At 37.5% G+C, this 22,314-nt stretch overlaps 1 protein-coding gene across 2 annotated transcripts; it reads left to right on the forward strand.

Moving 5' to 3' along the window:
- The first annotated feature begins 1,180 nt into the window (after positions 1–1,180).
- LOC117422718 (intraflagellar transport protein 43 homolog A-like) lies at positions 1,181–20,629 on the forward strand. 2 transcript variants are annotated; one of them, XM_058991834.1, is made up of 10 exons: positions 1,181–1,305; positions 1,936–2,031; positions 2,992–3,012; positions 7,394–7,458; positions 10,921–10,956; positions 11,721–11,767; positions 17,267–17,339; positions 18,736–18,811; positions 19,556–19,618; positions 20,075–20,629. In XM_058991834.1, the coding sequence occupies exons 1-10, from the start codon at positions 1,261–1,263 to the stop codon at positions 20,186–20,188; spliced, it is 636 nt and encodes a 211-aa protein (XP_058847817.1). In that variant the 5' UTR covers positions 1,181–1,260; the 3' UTR covers positions 20,189–20,629. The 2 variants fall into 2 exon arrangements, with proteins under 2 accessions (XP_058847817.1, XP_058847818.1); XM_058991835.1 differs by lacking the exon at positions 2,992–3,012.
- Positions 20,630–22,314: the final 1,685 nt, after the last annotated feature.

The raw sequence follows: 22,314 nt of genomic DNA on the forward strand, positions 1-22,314 counted from the left end.
AACTGAGAGCCGATTTAATGTTCAGTTTTCTTTTGTTAATGCCAGATTCTTCGGTTTGCTAACCGCGTCAACGTGGAACTGACCTACATTATATATATATATATATATATATATATATATATATATATATATATATATATATATATATATATACTTCAGGTAGATATTCTCTCTCACACACACACACACATATTAAAACAAACTATTAACACTTTACTGCTTTAAAGCATTTAACTAGATTAATGAACTCTTAAGCAATAACACTACTCGTTTCTTTTTGGCCTTGAACATAGTCTACTGCAAGTTAATAAGCTGCTCCTTTTTCTATTTATTTATTTATTTATTTATTTATTTATTTATTTTTTACCAGTCTATACTAGCGTGGCTCATGTTATATATTATTAGTAGTATTGTATTTGAGAGAACTGACTGACCTGGATTCTGCAACGAACTCACAAGCATGAACTGTATTGAATTTTAAGGTTGTGTCAGATTACTACACTGAATTGAACTGAACATCGCTATATAAGGCAAGGGTCCAAGTCGCCTAAATGCTCGTTTGCTGGCTCTGTCCTGGAGAACAATACTAGGAGGATCTGGAAACGCTGGCGCATCACCAACTACCACTGACTAACACAAATAAACCACACGTTCTTACTGTACATGCCAGAGAGCTGACTTCATCACACTAGGATGGTTGTAGTTCCATGAATGCAGTACAGCATTGGCATCAATTCTGCACGTGGTGTTCATCTATTAATATCAGCAACCTGATTCTGTATTTTCATATGGAGTAGGAGTTTGTGAATGCAGGACATGGTACACTAGGACTTTTCAGCCACCAAAGTTATTATTATTATTATTATTATTATTATTATTATTATTATTATTATTATTATTATTATTATTACTACTACTACTACTACTACTACTACTTATGCTATTAATAACAGGCCTCGATAATTATAATAAATACATTATGTTAATAAAGCTGTCATTACTGTATTATTATTATTATTATTATTATTATTATTATTATTATTATTATTATTATTTGTAGTAGTAGTAGTAGTAGTAGTAGTAGTAGTAGTAGTAGTTGCTGCTACTACTGATAATAATATTATCATTTTTATACCTCTCTCCTGTTCATATCCATGTTTTATCTCGCCGCCGTTCACGTCGCCTTGGAAACTGTTGCTGGGGACGCTGCTTCCAGTTACCAGGAAGTTGTTGTTAGCGACTAAACTGCAAAGATTAAAGATGGCCGATAGTCTGGAGCTCGGAGACAGTGGCACGAAGAAAGCTGTGAGTGATATGTACCCTAAAGATCAGAAAAAAATGATACTGTATTTCTACCACTTGTATTATACATCGGAGCGGCTAGTTACTGTGTGTGTTCACTTGTCTTTGTACAAGCTGTCTTACACACGCACTTTTGTTGGCCCTCTATCTATGCTTTGTTTTAAGCTACAATACAACTAGCATAGCGTTCATTATACTCCTGCATTTTTACACTCAAAACAAGAACCTTTGAAAATATGTATTACGAGCCTTAACATTTATAGATATATAAACGCCGCTGGATTTAAAATGCAACACAGCTACATTTAATAAAACGGGAAGCAACAAACACTGGAAAAGGGTGAAAACAAACATACAGCACCTGGTGTATAAAGTGTGGTCCTGACACCGACAGTTAGTGGCGCGTTATTAAGTCTGTTGTGCAGCTTTTGTATTGTCCTTCAACAGGTACTTTACACGTACTACAGTAATGTTAAATACAAGTTCGGACCATGTCAAATCAGTTCTTTGTGTTTCTCAGTCCGGTAAATGCTTGCATGTTTTATTGTAAGCCATGGCTGCTGATACTAATTACTAAAAAAAATAACAATATGTGACTTTAAAATAATGAATTGTTGATTTAAACTGTTACAGGCAGCCAAGACGGGCCGTAGAGCACGTCACTCACAGGGGCTTCAGCAAGATGAAGCTCGAAATAGGAAAGAATCCACGTCAGCATCTGCTGGAGAGGTAAATACTGTGGATGCCATTTACACACCCTTTCGTGCTAACACTGCTGCTTACTTTAATTCAGTTAACAACATCATTAAATGAGACATTTAAAAACTCATTTGGAGTTAAATAAAGGAAAACCACAATTTGCTGAACAATGCATTCTGGTTCATTGAAGTCCTCATCAGCATTTCAGTTATTCAGAAAGAGGCTCATTTAATGCCTCCTCAAAGGTTAAACCTGAATGAAAGTAATTTTAGATTTAGCAACTTCATACCTGTCAACCCTTTTTGAGCCCTACTTTTATACCAGCGCTTTCAAACCCTTAAGGAATGCTTCCAAACCTTAAGAAATTCGTCTCTGACTCAAAAATAATAGTATAAAAAAATATGAAAGAAAAAAGAGACATTCTCCTAGTTTATTAATTGAAATCTGCAGAAAAAAAAGATTTTTCATCATTTGCTATGTTCATTATGATTAACATCTTTAACATCCCAGCCGTCAGGGGAAGCCCTTATCAAGCCACGAAATGTGGGTTTGCCCTCCCATTCCTTAAGGGACCGTCCACTGTACAACTTTACAGTTTTGTGTGTTTTTTTGTTGGTGGTGGCATTTTTGCAAACTGCTTCATAATTTTTTGAAGGAAGCAATCAGTGACGCGCCCGCCCTGCGTGTTTTTGCCTGACCGTGAGGTTTTGAATTGCCCGTAAGATTTTTATCTTACGGCCGTAAGACTTGAAAACTCAAAAAAATAAAACACAGTAAGAAATATGGGAAACCCGTAAGAGTTGACAGGTATGCAACACGATTTTGTTACCTGTAAACTAATCCAAACTAATATATATGTATATGTGTGTATGTATTAGCTCAAAGAATATATATGTATTCTATATATCTATATCTCAGGTACTCTTTCTACCTGGTGTTATTTTCAATATTTTTGTTTCTAATCTATTGCTGAACTTTGAAACTGTTAAGGAAGAAGAGGATGAAGACGAGGTACTGTAATATGGTATATAGAGTAATAGCTTTTATAAATCTAATTTAGTACTATAGCTTTTCAATACAAAAAAACCCCACCACATCTGTAGTATTGTTATTGTAGTATTTAGTTGGTATTTGTATAACAACTGTACAGTGTTTCTTGACATAGCTTTCAGTATGGGGAGTGCAGCGTCTCTGTACACTACAAGAGGCACAGTACATGTTGCTACTACATACAGTGTGTTTGATTTACAGTTTGGCCATGTTGGTAATAATCTTGTACGGACTATACTTTACATTGGAGAATTGTTCTCACTAGTTCCAGTATTTGGATGTTGTAGTACACAAAATGCTGCCTTTTTGTGTGTGACAATGTAGCTTGAACTAGAACTGCTTTTAATCTGTTTCATAATAACCATTCTAATTCCATTACAGTTTAGAAACTCCCTGAAATATAACAGCCAGTAACACAGGACTGTATTTATAAAAATGTAAAAAGCATAATACTACTACAAAATCCTATTTTCAAAGATGTTTCTTTTTTTTTAAACCATTATTTTGTTTATGAATAGCAGGATTCTGATCAGGTACTTGCATTTTTGTTTTCCCGATGGAGAAATTAGAGGAGTGGATAAATTGAATCTAGTATTAGCAGCATTTTTCTTTTTCACTCTCCTGTTTTGCTGCATGTGTTTGGTTTCTGTTTGCAGTAGTTATGATCTAGTAGTTAGAACCCATGTAAAATACTGTATCCAGTTCTGGCATCCTCGTAACAAAGTAGACACTGCTACACTAGGACTAAATGGCATGAGCTATGAGGTCAGGTTTAAGAATTAACCAGGGTACAAGAACTTCGTAGGACCAGAGGGTACAAATGGAAGTTGAGTAAAAGTTAGTTAAAGGGTGGGCTCCCGAGTGGCGCATCCAGTAAAAGCACTCGCTAGAGTGCAGGATGCGCTCTATAGCCTGGACGTCGCCGGTTCGAGTCCAGGCTGTTCCACAGCCGAACGTGGACGGGAGCTTCCAGGGGGCGGCGCTCAATTGGCTGAGCGTCGTCCGGGGGGAGGGAGGGTTAGGTCGGCCAGGGTGTCCTCAGCTCACCGCGCACCAGCGACCCCTGTAGTCTTGCCGGGCGCCTGTGGGCTTGCCTGTAAGCTGCCCAGAGCTGCGTTGTCCTCCGACGCTGTAGCGCTGAGGCGGCTGCACGGTGAGTTCGCAGTGTGTAAAGAAGCAGACGGCTGACGGCACACGCTTCGGAGGACAGCGTGTGTTCATCTTCGCCCCTCCCGAGTCAGCGCAGGGGTGGTAGCGGTGAGCTGAGCCTAAAAATAATTGGGCATTTCAAATTGGGGAGAAAATAATAATGAAAAACAAAATAATAATTGGCAACGACTAAATTAAAAAAAAAAAAAAAAAGTTAGTTAAAGGAGGAGGCAGCCCCAAATATTAGCTAGATTCTCAAAAACTACAAATTGTTATATCCCATTTTTTTCTGAATCTATTTGCAGTCGTAGGAGGACTATCATTGGGACAGAACCTTCTAGATGAACATGTTCTTTAGAAACTACCAGTGTGCTAGTAAGGTACGGGCCTCAATGGCAGAATATTAAAGTTCACATAATTGACCATGCACATTTGCTTCCAAATAAGCTTTGCTTCCAAAATACAAACTAATTTTCCTGCAAAGTAAAATTAGAAAGGGCGTATGACAGAGCTGCTTGTGTTTTTTTTTAAGCGCTGCCATTTGCAGTGTTGAGGTCCAGTTTTGTCCCCAAGAGTGGTAAGCTGAGCCAAATTCTCCAACAAGGAATTTAAGCAATGCTTTTGCATTAATCTTTCCAAATTAGGCCAACTTCCTCAATGTAAAAATGGGATTCTCGCGCCCCCTGCGACCCAGTTTCTACATAAAAAATACATTTTTGTGAGGTGTCGTGTGACCAGTTGGTTTATTTTTAGTCTCGATGTTTTATCGGCCGGTATTTTGTTTTCTCCCTTTCTTCCTCTTTAAAATAATTTCACTGATTGGTCACATTTTTCAGCCTTTTTTGTAGTTTTTAGATCAGTTTCAACTGTGGTTGAACTCAGATAACAGGCTCTTTGTATTTAGATATTACATATTTTATTTAATAAGAAACATATTTAGGTACATGTTCATATATGGCTTGACACTAAATCAGAAGGATTTGAATTAATGGTGCATTCCTTTAGTTGATAATACCAATCCCTGAGACAACATATTTTATTCATAGTTAACTTTGAAATAAGTGTACCATTTATTAGTTTGTACAGAAAAAAGGTCATTTGAAATACTATTTTTTTTTTTTTTAATAATTTAGTCGTTGCCAATTAGTTTTTATTATTTTCTCCCCAATTTGAAATGCCCAATTATTTTATTATGCTCAGCTCACCGCTACCACCCCTGCGCTGACTCGGGAGGGGCGAAGATGAACACACGCTGTCCTCCGAAGCATGTGCCGTCAGCCGCCTGCTTCTTTACACACTGTGAACTCACCGTGCGGCCGCCTCAGCGCTACAGCGTCGGAGGACAACGCAGCTCTGGGCAGCTTACAGGCAAGCCTGCAGGCGCCCGGCCAGACTACAGGGGTCGCTGGTGCGCGGTGAGCCGAGGATACCCTGGCCGACCTAACCCTCCCTCCCCCCGGACGACGCTCAGCCAATTGAGCGCCGCCCCCTGGAAGCTCCCGTCCACTGTCGGCTGTGGAATAGCCTGGACTCGAACCGGCGACGTCTAGGCTATAGAGCGCATCCTGCACTCTAGCGAGTGCTTTTACTGGATGCACCACTCGGGAGCCCCATTTGAAATACTAATTTAAGCGATTCTTTAACCTACTGCTTTAATAGTCTGATCCTACACTATGCCTACAATCAGCCACCCTAAATGTCCACATTTGCCATCTGTTGATTGTGAATAGTGCTATACAGGAGGATAATAAGGACATCTGGCAATGTACAAATCAATACGCATATTATTACATCTAACCCTATGCAAAACAGCCCCATGAGCTGACTTGTGACAGTCAAACTTATTTGTGAGTGGTGCCTTTTGTTGAAGCGTTCTCTAAGGGGGGAACGTTTTAAGGCTGATAAATCCTGTTAAAAGTTACATACATTTTAATGGATTTGCAAAAAAAGATTGTAATACAATGCATGCCTCCTTTGTCCTTGTGGAGACCCCCCTTTAAATGTATTATTTTTGTTAATGTTTTTTTTGTTTGTTTGTTTTTTTTATTAAATTCACTTGAGTCCATTGCTTTCAAGAGTAGCCAAAAAAGCATTTGACCATCTTGAATATTTCAACTTTGCTAACTCTCCTAAATCAAATAACTTAACTATGGTGACTTCCAGTTCAGTTTAGTTTTAATTCCAATTGAATGGGATAAGGAAAATTGATATTTCCTCTCAAGTACTAAATACTTGAAAATTCCTTAGAGAGATGTGCATCATTTGAAACCCCAATTTGGTTATGAGAATTGTGATTATTTTTTTTTTCATTCACACAGTAAGTGCTTTGTGGAATTCTTTCATTCAGATGTTTGTCCTGTGGCTTGTTCACAGTGCCGTGATCTCAGCTCATTTGTGCCCCTGTGCTATTTTTAGACCCAAAGGGGAGAGAGAGAGAGAGAGAGTAATTTTTCCATCAGTAGTTATTTCAGGTCATGCTCTGCTATCCTAGAGAAACTGGCTTCTGGCAAACACTCACCGTGGTTCCCACAGTCTTTATTTTATACTCTCATATTAGGAAACATAGATGTTTTACATTTAAGGGAAATAACATGAATAGCTATGACATTTTAACCAATACAAGTTACTGTGACGAAACTTGCTAAGGACATTTCTTTAGCACAATTTATTGAGAGTATCAAAATCAGGGGTATACATATATCAGACTTTATATATATATATATAATCTAGAGAAGCAGATTCAAAATTTGCCTTGGATGGTCTAAGTTATTGACAGTTTCAAATGGAAGCATACACTCTGTGTCTGTGTAAAACTTTTACTGTATGTGGATACAGTGACTACATTCACTGTAGATAATGGTGATCTAAAATGTTATGTTATTGATGGCTCTAATTTTGTATTTATGTCCATGGTTAGGTTGGTGTCCTGTCAATCCTGAAATCTTGCATGTCTTTTAAGAATTATTCTATAGAATGTTATCCTTAAATTGAAAACAATGTAATAAAACATACAGTGTAATATTTTATTTTATGGTTAATAGTTGTATTGTTCAAGATGCATTATGTGATTTTAAGTGTTTCAGACTACTGTAGAAAGTTTGAATGTTATACCCCTTTGTAAATGAAATGTTGCATCTCAAGTTTGTCTGGGAGAGCAACTTTTTAAATAAATATTCTTGGTTCTGTCCTCTAGGGACCCCCAACAAAACCCCCTCTCCGCCAAGGAGGCTGGGCAGATGACACCCCTGGCTCTGCCAAGTGAGTACCTTATTCCTGGTTCTAAGGAGTGCCAGTTTCCAGGCAGACCAGCTCTGTTTAAGATGAACTAAATAAACCTTGCTGCGTTTGTAGTATCAAGTGTATGCTGTCACAGGTCAATAATGGAAAACAAGTGGGGGGGGGGGGGGGGGTGCTTTTATTCTCATAATTGGCAATAGAATGGCAAACAGGTCAACCCTATAAAGAAGCTTGTCTATATTATAAGGGGAGCGTCGGCCCTATTTTACAAATTAATCAAATTGTACTGTAGTGAAACCATTCGAGTTTATACTGTATTCCTGTTAAAATCTGAACTCTACATAAATACATAACCAGCAGTTAGTTCTGTATGGAGGATGGATGATCTGGAATAGAGTTCTGGCTATAGAAATGTCTTTATTGTAATGGACTGAATCTTTTGCTATAAGGGTATTTATAAGAAAATCAAGTAGCTCATATTTTGTTTTCCCAGGGCTTTCTGCCATTGCTCTCAAGATGTAAAACAGATGTATGTAATTCATATATTTCTGTTGTTCTTTATTGTTTCTACATGTAATCTTTGTGTTTCTGGACAGTATTCCAGTATCCACCTACCCATGCAGACTTATTCCGGTTGTGTGCCTCGTTTGACATATCACTAATTCAGTCAGAGAAAGTAGCAGACTCAATTCATCTGATGGTAAAGGGTCAACGTGTCAGTCTTCTTTGCCATTTTAACACGTGCCTTCTTGGATGCAAAAGGGGGTGTAAAGGTGTTTGGACCTGTTCAGCCATTGATCCTTACTGAAGGGAAAGTAATGGTTCCTGTGGGACCCCAAGGACTTTTCCATTCAATGTCACACATCACTCTCAATCATCCCTGCCCTCCTCCTGTTAATTTCGGTGAAGAAACGCCAGGATTTGCCAATCTATCACTCGTAATTGACACCAAATGATCTGACGGTTTATTGATGAACATTCAGAGCCAGGTTGTCACAGTATATTTTATACTTTTTCCAGACAGTTTTACCATGTCCATCTTTTCTTGTTACATAAGTCTTAATCAAGTGCTCATAATGCGTGTTGAAATGTCCTCACCTTGGAGGCTGATGTGTCAAGGTCAGGAAGATGGTGGACAGTGTGCTTCTGCTTTTCTAACTTAACTTGGTGTTAAGTGACTAGTTACAGTGGCCAAGAAATTAAGCAGGCTTGTCTTTATCTGTCTGAAAGAGGAAAGCAGCAGTATGACAGTGCTGGTAAGACTGTGGTCTGTCTGTAAAAGTATATAATCAACAGACAGCATCTACTTTCCAAAGAATATCTGGTTTGTTTGAATTAATCTTTTTTTCTGCTTAGCTATGTGAAAGAAAATCAGTTTGTTCTTCATGTTTAAAATTACCAGCTGGCAGAGGCTAAGAGTTGAATTGCTGGTAGATTTCTCACAGCCAGTGCTTGACAGTGCCTCCTGCTCATGGGTCAGTAGCGAAGCTCCTTGCACGATGAGGCGACGACGACAAGATCTGTTTGTTCTCTCCCTTGGGAGGCAGCCGCCTGCTCCATCACCAAGGATAGCAGTCCACTGCTGCCTGTGTCTAGGCAGACTTCAGAACCCCTGGTAGAAGTGGTACAGGAGTCCATGACCTTCTGGAGCATGTGGTCACCACACACAACAGTGCATCTGGCTGGAAAGCTGGGATTTGTGTCAGCCTGTTCATTTTAAAAGCCTCAAGCTGGAAACACAATCTGCCTTCAAGTTCCTTTAAAATAATAAGAACCGTGCAAACGTGCATCTGACACCAGATTTTTTGGTTGTTTTAAAGAGCAGTTAGCAAGTAGGATTTAACTTTCCCTATAATATCTTTGCTACAATTACAAAGTTTCAGCACCTGATGGCACTGAGTGCTATTCAAAAATGCATATTAGGGCCATGGATTAGAGCAGGAGGCACACATTTCTAGTAGGAAAAAAAGTGAAATATGTGCATTTCAGTGGCTTGCAATAGGCACTGACCTACATTGAGATTAAGTTTCTTTGGGAGTACTATACATTGGAAAGAAAATGAATGGCAGAACAGAGGAGCTGAAGAAATTAATTAACCAACTGAAAAATGACATCCCATTAGACTATTACATTCTGGGCCATTGAGATCAGGGAAAAATTAGAAATGGTCTGAAAAATACAGAGGGAATGGAGCAATTTAAAGAAGGGGAAGATACACTAATAGGGATGTTCTTAGAAGGTGGTAAAATATTTTACAAATACAGAAGCTATCTGCATGGTACAGTACTAGTATCTGATTTTTGGCAATCTGTGACTTCTCTGAATTACATTTGGTTAAAATGTGTGTTACATTTCTTCTCCTATGATATGAATTTGTTTGTGTATGAATTAAACCTCATATCTCCTAGGGTTTTACAGGAGCCCTTGCTGGGTTCCCTAGCTGTACTGTAACAGTTGGTTTAAGTTACTTCTCTTTATGATCAGCAGGTGGCACCCCTCAGTAAGCCTCTGCACCAGCACAAAGGAACAGTATCGAGCAGAGAAATAAATCTCTGCTGCTTTGTAAAACCATGGTATAAAATGGCATTAAAAAAAATCAACCCAGTCTTTGACAAACTTATTTTATAGTTTATCAAACCTTCGATAAGCCGATGTAAAGCTTATGATGTGTTTCACTTGATTGTCAATAGTATTAAAGTTTATGGCATTTCTGCATGTTTTTTTCAATGCATCCCTTGGTGATAACATGAATGTTTCAGCACCTGCTTGCATTCAATTCTGGTTGTTTTTTGGTACTAGGATGGTGCTAATGATCAACTAAGATACTGATGTGCCATTGCAATGGTTATACGAGAAGGGAATATTGGGACGGGAACAGGACAGGGGTCTAAAAAGAGGACATTTACATTAATTAAAGAACTTGAGCAATAGCTCCAGTGGCTGGCCATCAACATGAATTAGTATGCAAAAACACATCGGTGGATGACTATATACTTCTTATTCGTCATTATTATATAAAGGGGATATTTACCAAGCAAATATATGCTGTTCAACTACAATTGCTAATCTGGTTTTATAAGCAATGATACAGTTACACATGTGATGAGTGCACTTGTTTTAATTTTGACTCACACTGGCACTATAAACTTTTTTAGTCGGCCAGTATGTCCTTTTTTTTTTATCACATTCCCCTTTTACATCTTGGGAAAAGAAGATTTTTTGTTTAATGAAAACTACATATATTTGCGTTTTAGCTTTACAGTCAGTAGATGTAGTCACTTAGTGAATGATCGACCGTCTTAAAAAAATGTAACTGTCATTTCATTAGCTTTACAAAGTGCTGCTTCAGCACCCTTCTGCTGTACTGCACCTCAGTAATATATCTGGGGTTAAAGGAGAATTAGCTCAGCAGGCTGTTATTCTTGAGTTTAAAAGGCTTAATCAAGTAAATTCTAATAAGATTTTCCTTTTCTTCTCTCCCAGGTCTGGAAGAAGACCAGCGGCTGACGAGGTTGAGGAGTATGTTTTCACCTTCATCCCCCTCCCCCTATAGACTTCCTTTAAGGCTTGTCAATATCAATTTGCCTTGCAATACAATAGTTTTTCTAACTTTTAATAAAAGCAGAAAATCTGGTGAAGCATTTTTGTCCTTTTTTAATGTAATAAATATTCATTTTCACTTAACTAATTGCTGAAATGACAGAACAGCAAAGCCCCTCCCTGATCTATTTTTAAAAGGCTGCTTAGCAGAACTTGGTTTCATTTGTATTTGAAGCGTGAAAGGTTTGTTCCAAGAAAAAAAGCTTAAATCGCTATGCCTTGAAGAACTTAATGCTACAAAAGGATGCCAAATCATGTCTGTCACATAGGAATCCACTCACCTGTTTATTGCTTGTCCATTTCATGGTATTACACATAGCATGTTTACAACGCCAATAATTTATTTTAATAGAGGGGCAGGGCTTAAAATATAATTGCATGATTGCCGAGTAAATAGAGAAACTGCCCTCTGTATTGTTAGGCTTGCAACCTACAGCCAATGATAGTATCTAGCGCTGGGGAATTTGGCAAGAGTGTTCCAGGCAGCCTGGAAAAAAAAAAGAAGAAATGTGCCGACACATATAAAGTGATCTTAATATCAAACCATCTGTAGCTTCACTTAGTTGAAAATTCATCATCAAAGTTAAATCCTCATCTTGAAACAACCAATGATGATGACCTCATCATTAGAGCAGATTGAAAGCATTAAATAATTCATTTTTCTGTACTTCTTGTTTTTGCAGTAGACGTTTGAGACCGCAAACCCCAGAGGGCTCTGACGATGAAGGAGGTGAGCAGATTCTGGACATACTAATGTGTGCAGAGATACCTGAAAACCTGACGTCATAGCAATCTGAATGACATTGCTTAAAAATGTTACTAATTGAGTATCTACAATCTTAGTGAAGTAAAGACTTCGGTATGCTGCCAGATTGCATGGTTATGATTTAACAGCACCTGCAGATCTTGGAAAAAAAAAAAAAAAATATATATATATATATATATATATATATACTTGATCAGGAATTCAGTTAAATACAACAGGATTATATGCACAGTTGTATATTACATTTTACAAAATATTTAATACTGTATATACACAAGCTAGATCTCTGCCTAGTAACTTGTAGATATTTTGAATCCACAAGGACAAAAGCTGCCATGACTTCTGCACCTCAGGGCTTGGTGGTCCTCAGCACAAACAGTGTAGGGATTGGAGAAATTTAAACAGACCAGTCAGAGATAATTGTTCAATTTTTCTACCCACATCAGCAGGGGAAATAACAGTGAAATTGCCTGAGCATTTCCCCTAAATTGCACCTGAGCGCAGCCATTCTATTTGCACTCCCTATTCCTTGTGTTTATTAAGATGTTATGCACATTTCAATGCCTTCAGATTTCTTAAGGCGTGTGTTGTGACGGTAGAAGGTTTGTTGAGATATATATATATATATATATATATATATATATATATTTAATTTAATTTAATTTAAAAATCAGTAATTTTTCAAGAGTGGTGACTGTAAAGTTACTTTAGAATAAAACCAGGTTAACTGTATTTCTTTAATCAGTGTCTATTGTCGCCCAAAACAAGAATGAGATAATAGACAATATTAACAAAGTGTTGACTTTGTTTAAAGTCTGTTCAGAGTTTGAAGAATAAAATAATCAGGTGTCTTGAAACTGCGAATGAATCAGACCCAAAATGATTGGATACATATATTATTTTATGAAGTTAATATTTACATCATAATAGAGAACAAAGAGTAGTGTTTCAGTATCAGGCTGTTCTTGGTGATGTCAGAGTGCATCTCTGTGCCTGTTTAGTAATATACAGTAGTGCATTGCTGGTTCAACAAGGAATACACTAAACATGCCCACCCCAAATGCTCCAGGTATCATCTGCTGTAGTGTTATTACTGGGTGTGTAACACTTGTGTTTTAAATGTGTGCTAATATTGCTATTCCTATCTCTTTAAACTCATCAGACAAACTATGACGTTTCTTTCAGGAGTGAATATAAAAGGTCATCTTTAGCTATCTACATTGGGGGGGGGGCACTACATGCAGGGTTGGCAAGTAACAAGATGTAGGTTATTGGACAAAGCATTCATCTGGAATTCTTTACAGCTCTCACCTACCAACAGCGGTATTTCAGGACTTACAGTCGGTAATGGTTTGTTTTGTAGGCTCTAATGGTTTGTTTTGTAACCGGTTTGTTGGTGATGCAGCTTTTATGTAAGTGAAACTTAAAAAGATGATTACAGCGCAGAGGAGCTCTCTTTATGCAGCGCCAGAGGCGTGGGCTTTGAAAATTGCAGCAGCCGAGGGTTAGTGAGATAGCTATACAGCTCTTGATTATTTTATCGTCCCCCAGGACCATAAGCTGACACGAGAGAAAGTGGCAGCCAGGCACCCTCATCCATCATGTGCCAATCACATTTCAAAAGGCTGCGATCAGAACAGACTGCTGCCACAAATGTTTGTGTCGCCAAGCTTCTGTTTTTTTTTTTTTTTATATATAAATGTAGTGCTTAGTTTTAAAAATCTTTTCACATACTGAGGTGCTACAGGTTTTGCCAATACCTTTATTATCAATGGTTTGCTATAAAAAAAAAAAAAAGTATATATTAATATATATTGCTTCAGCACTGCAAGTTCATTCCAGAGCACCAATAGTTTGTGAGGACCAACTTTATATCTAAACAGGCACGCTTGCAATATATGCAAAGCCAAACAAAATCTGGAGGTACAGTACGCAACATAGTTAAGATGTATGCAACATTGAAGTCTTAATGCAATGGAACAAATACAACCTATACAATTGAAGTTTTGATTTGCCTAGTTCATGTTTATTATGTATTTCTTAGCAGACGCCCTTATCCAGGGCGACTTACAATTGTTACAAGATATCACATTATACATTATTTCACATTATACAGATATCACATTATTTTACATACAATTACCCATTTATACAGTTGGGTTTTTACTGGAGCAATCTAGGTAAAGTACCTTGCTCAAGGGTACAACAGCAGTGTCCCCCACTGGGGATTGAACCCACAACCCTCCGGTCAAGAGTCCAGAGCCCTAACCACTACTCCACACTGCTGCTCTGATTAATAAAAGGACCTGAGTGGGTCATGAGCTGCTACATCACCCTTCTGTTGGTACCAAAGCAGTATCTAACTTGTTTAGATTGCAATTCATTTCTAGTGTTTTGATATAAAAAAAGTTTTTTTTTTTTTTAAAACAATATTTATACCTAAATGTGGATGTGAGTTTTTTTTTTTTTTTTTTTAGGAAAAATAAACATTTTTGGAAATCTTAATGCCAGAATCCAGGTAAAAAATGTTTATTGAAAAACCCTGCCAACTCTGACATTTATATTAGTATATCCACTTACCTGTCTTGTAGGTAATGAGTTTACTCGTAGTTTAACTTTTTCTTTTTACTAGCACAGTCTCTGCCAAAAGCACAAGGTTGATTTCAGCTTGTTTTCTAAAATCTCCTTTACAAAAATGGTGCTTTTATGCTTTGATGTATTTCATCCAGGATACAAAGGTGGCACTTTTGATTTCAATACTAAGAAGGCACTTGCCAATGAATGTAAGATTCAGTTCCACAGTTCAATATATTTAAGATAATCTGCAGTTAAATTACAAAAGTAAATTAAAAAACAATATTGTATAAACAGTAGTTTGCATGTTAATAAACTTAAGTTAACCTTTTCTCTCCATGATTCTGCTTGCTAAAAACGGGAGCCTTACTCCATGTCTTGAATCCATAGCAGAAAGGAAAACTGTTGATAACTGTTACTGACAAAGATTCTGTATAACTCTCACACCTACTGCAGAAGCTTTTTTTGTATTCCAACATTCTATGGAGATAGAAAAGTGGCCTTTTAAAGTATTTGCAAAGTATGCCCTGGATTTTTGATGTCATTGTGAAAAGACTTATCTTTGATTGGGGGTCGGGGGGGGGCTGGAATTTGCTGAATGAAATGCATTTTAAATGAGAGGACAAAGTGTCACAGAAACTCATGAATATGAAATACCAGTGCCGTGATTTCAGAAACACAGATGAATCCTGTCACATGCTAAATGAGACCAATTTCATTAATTAAAGAACCTTTTATAATTTCCATATTGTTTTTGTGCAGTTATCTACCCTAGAACAATGACTTTACCTGAGATTGAGATAACAATATGGCATGGTAGATTCACATCTTGGACCTTCATTTTAATTTAGACTGTAGGAGACTATAGATTTTCCATTTAGTTGCTGTTTTGGCTTACCTATGGTACTGTAGATTATCACAAGTCTGTTTGACATTACCGTGCACTCCTTGCCAGAACCACCCTTATGAATGCAGTTTTAGTGCATTCAGCCATATCTCCCTAAAGACTCAGACATGCTTTATAATATTTGTTACTTCAAAAGGACTTCAATTTTTTATTTACCAAGGCAAGGCCAACTGAGATTACCAAAAGTTCTTTACGATTTGCATTGTTGCTACTTTGAAATGTTTCGGTAACTGGGCATTATAATCCAATACAAAGTTGTTTTAAACGTCTTATTGTCTATCCAGTAGCTAATAATTGAACTCATACTGTTATACAAAATAATCGAACCTGGGTGGTTACATGGCTACAGACGTTACATTAATAAGTCACTGAGTGTACAGTTTCTTCTTGGGTTATCCAGCTAATTTTCCTAAAGGGTGTGTCATTGTGGTAAGAAGCTAATGTTACAAATAGTCTTGCTTTCCTTAATTTTCCTGAAACAGTTCATTGTGTAGTTTTTTAGAGATACTTGAGAAAACATGGCATCACGCCTAACTGGCATTGTCCAAAATGCCATTGTGTTATGTGAATGCCAAGCTTTTGAATTTAGAAGAAAAACATACATTTGCAGACCAAGATCAGCCTGCTGTGTTGCCTTTACACTGGGCAGGCACATGTCTTCCCAAAGGTTGGGGATTCATTGCAACTTGCTGTGCTGTTAGCCCCCTCATCCAGAGTCTAGACAGGAAGCTGCATACAGCCAAGCCTGGGATTTCAGCCTTTTACACCCTTGAGATGTGTAATACAAACCTCAAACCATTGAGCCAATCTTTTTTTAAAAACAAATGATGTTCCAGAAATCATATTAATTTAAACAGTTGTGCACTCGATGATGTATTCATTTGGTCTTGATTTTAAGGATTCCTGAAATAGTCTGAGCTCTGTAAAAAAACTTTTTTTTTTTTTAAGTCTGTTTTAAATTTCTGAAAACTCACGAGTTCACTCTGCCCTTCTTGGGAGCTGAGCCATATTATGTCCTGTTGCTTTTTGCCAATTAAAGAGAATTCCTACTGTTTGACCAGTGTGTTTGCGACTCTTGGCACAGCCACCCTGCCAAGGCACATAGTGACTTCCGACCTTACACAGATGGGCTCGTATAAAAATACTCTTGCACATAGTTGGACGCTGCCCGGGCTGCGTGCAGAGTAGGGACGTAGGGAGATGCAGAGTGGCAGAGTGGACATCAGGTTGAAGTGCTGCCCGCTTGAGGTCCTCCGGGTGGCTTGCAGTGACAGGGCACAAATGCTGGTGTAGCGGGGGGTTCTTTCAGGGGAGCCCCTGGCCTGAGCCCCACACTCAGCGGGAAAGACTGTGTCCTGCTACTTGAATATTCATAGCAGCCTGGCTGTTGTGACAGGGCAGCTCCAAGGAGGATATGGTAAGACAAAATATCAAATCAGATGCAAATTGTAAAAAGATCTAGGACCTGTTTTTTTTTTTTTCTTCTCCCCCAAAGAGTAAGGTGTTTTTTTTTTTTTTTTTTCAGTTGGGCAGTGAGATTTATTTAATGAATTTAAAAATTATTCTTTATCTGCTGTAGGGTCCAGATTGAAGGTTTTGAGGCTTCAACACATCAGTTAGGTTGTACTTTGTGTTAAATTAGAAAAGTATAAGTTGCTGGGCTTTAGAATAAAACCAGGTTAACTGTATTTCTTTAATCAGTGTCTATTGTCACCCAAAACAACCTGAGAGTACTGTCCCCCAACGTTTGTCTTATAGAGTGGACCAGATACTAGAATTGGCCTTTTCTTCAAATTAAACAACTGTATTTCGATTGTTTTTGTAAAATAACTTTGAAACAAGTTCAAAGCTATCCATAGCCCATCTATGTGAGGCATCATTTGTCTTCCTGAAAAGCTTTTAACCATATGAGGAAGGGGTTTAATTGCATTCTGATTCTACTGTGAGTCTGCTCTGAAGTTGAACATTTTTTACATTTCCAGATATCCCAGTAATCCCGGACCTTGAAGATGTTCAAGAAGAGGACCTCACAATGCAGGTTGCAGCTCCACCCAGGTAAATGAAACTTTAGACAGTTCCTTGCTAACTGAACACTATTTTACCAAAGCTCATATTAATAAATATGTTGAAGTGACTGCATGAGGAATGACTAAATAACAGCAGCATGTTCAGTTATGCGTGTGTTTGTTTTTGTTTATTCATTGTTTAAGCTATTTATTACTTATGAAGAACAATTGTTTCTTTTATAAATTATGAGGTAACAAGGTGACAGACACAACATCACAGATTTGTTTAAAAATATTTTAATTGTGTTATTTAAATTCAATCAGAAAAGTTGGAAATAATCAGCGCAGGTTTGCATGACTGGAGGAGGTAGAGGTATGATGTATAAGCTGTTCCACGATAGTTCAGAACACATGGTGATAAACATGAACGAAAAAGTACTTTTTTAAAAAAATTTATTCACATATATTCAAGGTCCTGCTGAAAACATACTTTTGCTGTGCAAGCGTGGCACGCTGTCATAAAAAAAAAGGTTGTTGGGATACAGGGTGGTTATACAGAAAAAAAAAAAACAGTAATAGTTGATTTACACCCCGGCTTGCTATTGTTGGAGAAACATGTAATATAATTTGATTTACAAGACTGAGAGACGTCCTGACACGTGTCTGCTTTGTGGCATAGCTGTGACAACGTTGTATGTTATTAAGCAATCCCTGTCTTTCGTTGTGTGATAATATCCACATTGAACTCATTGCTGGAGCAATGTAGCATGTAATGTGCTGAGAGTAGGACTGGCATGCATTGCTGGGCGACTGCTTCGCACGCTTCAAATTGAAAGTACAGATAAGCAGCTGGGCTTCATTTTATGTATTTATAATCCAGTTGACTTGGTTGCGATAACAAACAAGGATTTGTCATCCTTAATGAAGTCAGTAACATTTTGATTGAATCATCAAGAAATGTAAAAATGCTGTCCATAACAGGTGCACCTTAAGACTGGCTAAGGAAAGCTTGGCTTTGGAAAGTACAATTATTTTTGTCACACAACTGTACAAACAATAGTGCCTGAATTGTGTCGCCAGTTGAAGTCACTTCCCAAGAGGATGGAGATTAATTGTTCCCAATGATCAACAAACATTTTCATGTTATTTACAAATTATCTGCAACTCATTTTTAAGATGTCTTTGTTATTGCAAATAAATGGCTTACGTTAGTGTGCAATATGATGGAAGCTCCTTGTACGCGAGAGGAATCCAATCAGAGTTCAATTAAAATGTTCAAATTCCAATTCAGCGTTCATAATGTTTCATGAGGAACTTGGGTTTCATAGAGTAAAGCTGGGGATCTAAATCTTAAATTTGTTGCCCAAAATATCTCCTGCTGAACTATATGAAATATATAAAGGGCTTTGCCTAGAAGTCTGAAAACCGTATTTTTGTTGTGTCAGCATACAGGTTAACAGGGTGATGACTTACCTCGACCTGGACAATGATCTCATGAAACATTCGGCTTTTCAGACATTGGTAAGTCGACAAAGCAAAGAAATAAGCATACCAAACACAATAAAAAAAAAAATAATCAGTTTAGTCTGTAGTAACAAATAATCCCTGTGATCATGCTTTTTCTATTTACTAATGTCAATATAGTGAATACTGTAAACCATTAGCTATTGAGAAGGAACCACCAAATGCAGGTAAAAAGATGATTTAATAAGGTTATTTATACAAGATGCACATATTATTGTCTGTTACCATCCGTTGTATGAAAAAGTCAGTTGTCTTTTAGAAGTATTAGTCAATTGTCAATATCTTGTAACAATTGTAAGTCGCCCTGGATAAGGGCGTCTGCTAAGAAATAAATAATAATAATAATAATAATAATTGTTTTTTTTCAGCACTAGAGGGCTATTATAAGTCTTTATTGGTCAAATTCTGCCAGCTGTGAAAATAGACATTTTAAAGTATTCCTTTTACTAAGAAGGCTAATTATTTTATAACTGTTTCACACTGTAACCGCTGATTACAGTTTCTCCACTGCAAAGAGCCTCAGAAACCATTGTTTTCAATCCTTTGGGTGAAGACAACTGAATGCCGGATTAAACAAACCCGTAGTCTACAGTATATAATAGCCATTTGTTTACTAGTTAGCTCTGTAATCTATAAAACTGAATGAATGATTGCTATCATAAAAGTAAGAAGGAACATCCGCTTATTGACATTTTCAACGTATTTCCCCATTTCCAAATCTTTTTTCCCCTGCTTTTACAGGATGGAGAAATTGACCTAAAACTTCTCACTAAAGTATTGGCACCAGAGCAGGAAGTCAGAGAGGTAAGTTTTATACTTTGTATTTTCACCTTATTTGTTACAAAGTATACAGATGTAATGTCTGGTAGCCAGAGGGCTTTTATGGTGTCTCTTGGCATGAGGAGCAAAAAGAAGTCTTCAAGAAATTAAGCATCCCTGTGAGGGGAGGTTGTAGGAATTACAAAATCTCCCGCTACTGCTGAAATCGTAAAACATTTCCGCTTGCAAATTCATATTTTATGGGTTGTGGAAAGTAAACTCCTCTGGCAGAATCTTAACGATACCCTTCACTTTGACCCGAGCCCTGAGATGACTGCCATATTCGGGTCATGTGACTTTGGTTTTGGATTCATAGTTGGTACAGAGCTGTATTGCGAGTCTCTTGGTCAGGTTTGATCGTGGGTATCACACAAGAAGAATCCTTTTGTGACAGTGCTGCCGCTGCCATAGTTTTAATGGGGTTGTTTTTGCCCTCTACAGGAGGATGTTGGCTGGAACTGGGATCATTTGTTTACTGAGGTATCTTCAGAGCTGATGACTGAATGGGATCAAGGGGACAAGGAGGACCACAAACAAATGCCCTTGCTTGCCTGATTTTAAATGATATAAAGTTTGGGTTACTTGTATAAATATGCTGAAAATAGGACTCTGCATTTGCTTTCACACTTCTGTCCTAAGCAGAGGCATTTGCCACTTGGTACCAAAAGGGGATGATAACAAAATATTTCTTTATCTCCTTAGCATTTGTGTATATATATATATATATTTATATAGCACATGTATTCATGTCTAATTTAACCTCTTAAAAACAATGTACTTGTTTGTTTGTTTATTTTTAATATGGTTGATAAAAGTGGGGTTGCTGTGAATAAATCTTCATTTTTGGATGGTAGCAGGATGTCACTGCTTCGATTTTCAGTATGCAGAGCCTGGCTTTCAAGCACAGCTATAAAGTTTTGTCAGATATTCAAAAACAAAAGCGTATAAGAAAACTGTTTTGGAGACAGCAGAAATACATTTTATTCTATTGTTCTACTTTTCTGCAGTGCATCATAGCCCAATCTTATACATGATCATTATTACCTTGTGTCTTTATTTAACTGCTTTACTTTCTACGGTACATCGTACTGAAAGTTCAGTGTGGTCAGTCTTTACACATTAGTCATCATCAACCCAGTGCACATATGGTCATGTAGGCACATCAGCAGGCCATTGCAATTCTATAATAGGATTGAATTGAATTGTCAACAATGAGAATGAGATTTTGATGGAAGAGGATTGTCTTCAAACATGGCTCTAGAATAATATTCCTAGGCATTTGTACACTCTTATGATACTTGTGAGAACAATGCTTAAACATTTACTTTTTAGAAATTCAATATATTTCCCTGATTACAGCAACATTTTCTGTCTTTTGAAGTGTTGTAGGCTAAATTCCACATTTCCTTGTTTTTGGCCATTTAAAATAATACCTTTGTTTATCATCAGCGCCCAGATACATTTATGAAGCTGCAAAGTGAGGTGTGTTTCTACCTGTTCAACTAAAACTTCATATTTGGAATTGAAGATAAGCTCCTGCGTGCATGTTTTGCATTTGGAATGAGGAAGGGGATATTGATGTTCAATGCTATGGTCCAGTCCTGGTAAATGCTGAAGCATTGTCTTCCATTCTCCATAGTATATAACACACTGGATTTCCTAAAGCTTGTACATAAAGAGATTTGAAAAGTACAGTAACCTGATGTGTATAAACTTCAAGACACTCTTTCTGCATTGGGTTTGTTTACAAATGCTTAATTAATTCCTCCCATATGTTGCAAGCAGCTGCTGTGGTGCCCTCTTCTTGCTCCCCTGCAGAGCCATGCAGTCACCATCCATGTAGAGACAACCTCTAACTGTCTCTCCGGAGGTAGCAGCATTAGCAACTTCAATGCCAGCATTTTACTGTGATTTTGTTTTCTATGCAGAGGATGATAGAGCTGTAGCATTTTAGATGAGATTGCAAGCAAAACCTTCTGATCAGGGTAATGGTGTGCCTTTGCGGAACAACCCCCAAGCCAGCCCACAAATTAAACCGAGCCATGGTTTGGCAAGTACCTGATTCAAGCTCTTTTAACTGACCTTCCTTATTTAGTCCTGCTATAGAGCTTCTGTAGTTAAGAGATACAGTTGTAATGAATACTGTCAACTTTTAAATTGCCTTTGGCAACTAGCAAAACTAGGGTGAGTCTATGTCAGAAGCCAGTGCTTTGGATTATTCTTAGTTTTTTGCATATGATTTTGGAAAGATAATACATTATATAGAAGTCTTATTTTTAGAACCTCAAATATAACGTTAATGCATGTCTATACATTGTAGAGATTTGTGTCCTTGTCATTGAGGATGTGAGGTATAAATCATTTATGATTTTCATTTTTAGCCTTTGGAAGATCCAATCATGATGAAACTTGGGTAACTTGAGTATCCGAATCTGGGAATGCATGGTGGAATGCATGATACTGATTTTGAGTTTATAGCAGTGGAGATGGATGCATGTTACTAACAGTATAAAACTCGCAGTAAACATCATGTTTGTGGGAAAGAGAAGTTAAATTATTTGTTTGAGGTGGATGTCTCGATTTATAAAAACAACATTCTTAACGTTAAATCCTTGTGAATAAAGCCTACTGTTCATTTATTTCTGTTTTAAGTCTAGCAGGGGCAGTCGCACCTTCAGGGA

This window comes from Acipenser ruthenus, chromosome 18 (genome assembly GCF_902713425.1).
Source record: "Acipenser ruthenus chromosome 18, fAciRut3.2 maternal haplotype, whole genome shotgun sequence".
NCBI classification, from domain to species: domain Eukaryota; kingdom Metazoa; phylum Chordata; class Actinopteri; order Acipenseriformes; family Acipenseridae; genus Acipenser; species Acipenser ruthenus.

Coding starts and splice junctions, on each gene's coding strand:
- LOC117422718 (XM_058991834.1), top strand. CDS start 1,261: ATGGCCGATAGTCTGGAGCTCGGAGACAGTGGCACGAAGAAAGCT. Junction 3,013..7,393: donor AAGAAGAGGATGAAGACGAG/GTACTGTAATAT, acceptor TCTGTCCTCTAG/GGACCCCCAACAAAACCCCC. Junction 10,957..11,720: donor GCGGCTGACGAGGTTGAGGA/GTATGTTTTCAC, acceptor TTGTTTTTGCAG/TAGACGTTTGAGACCGCAAA.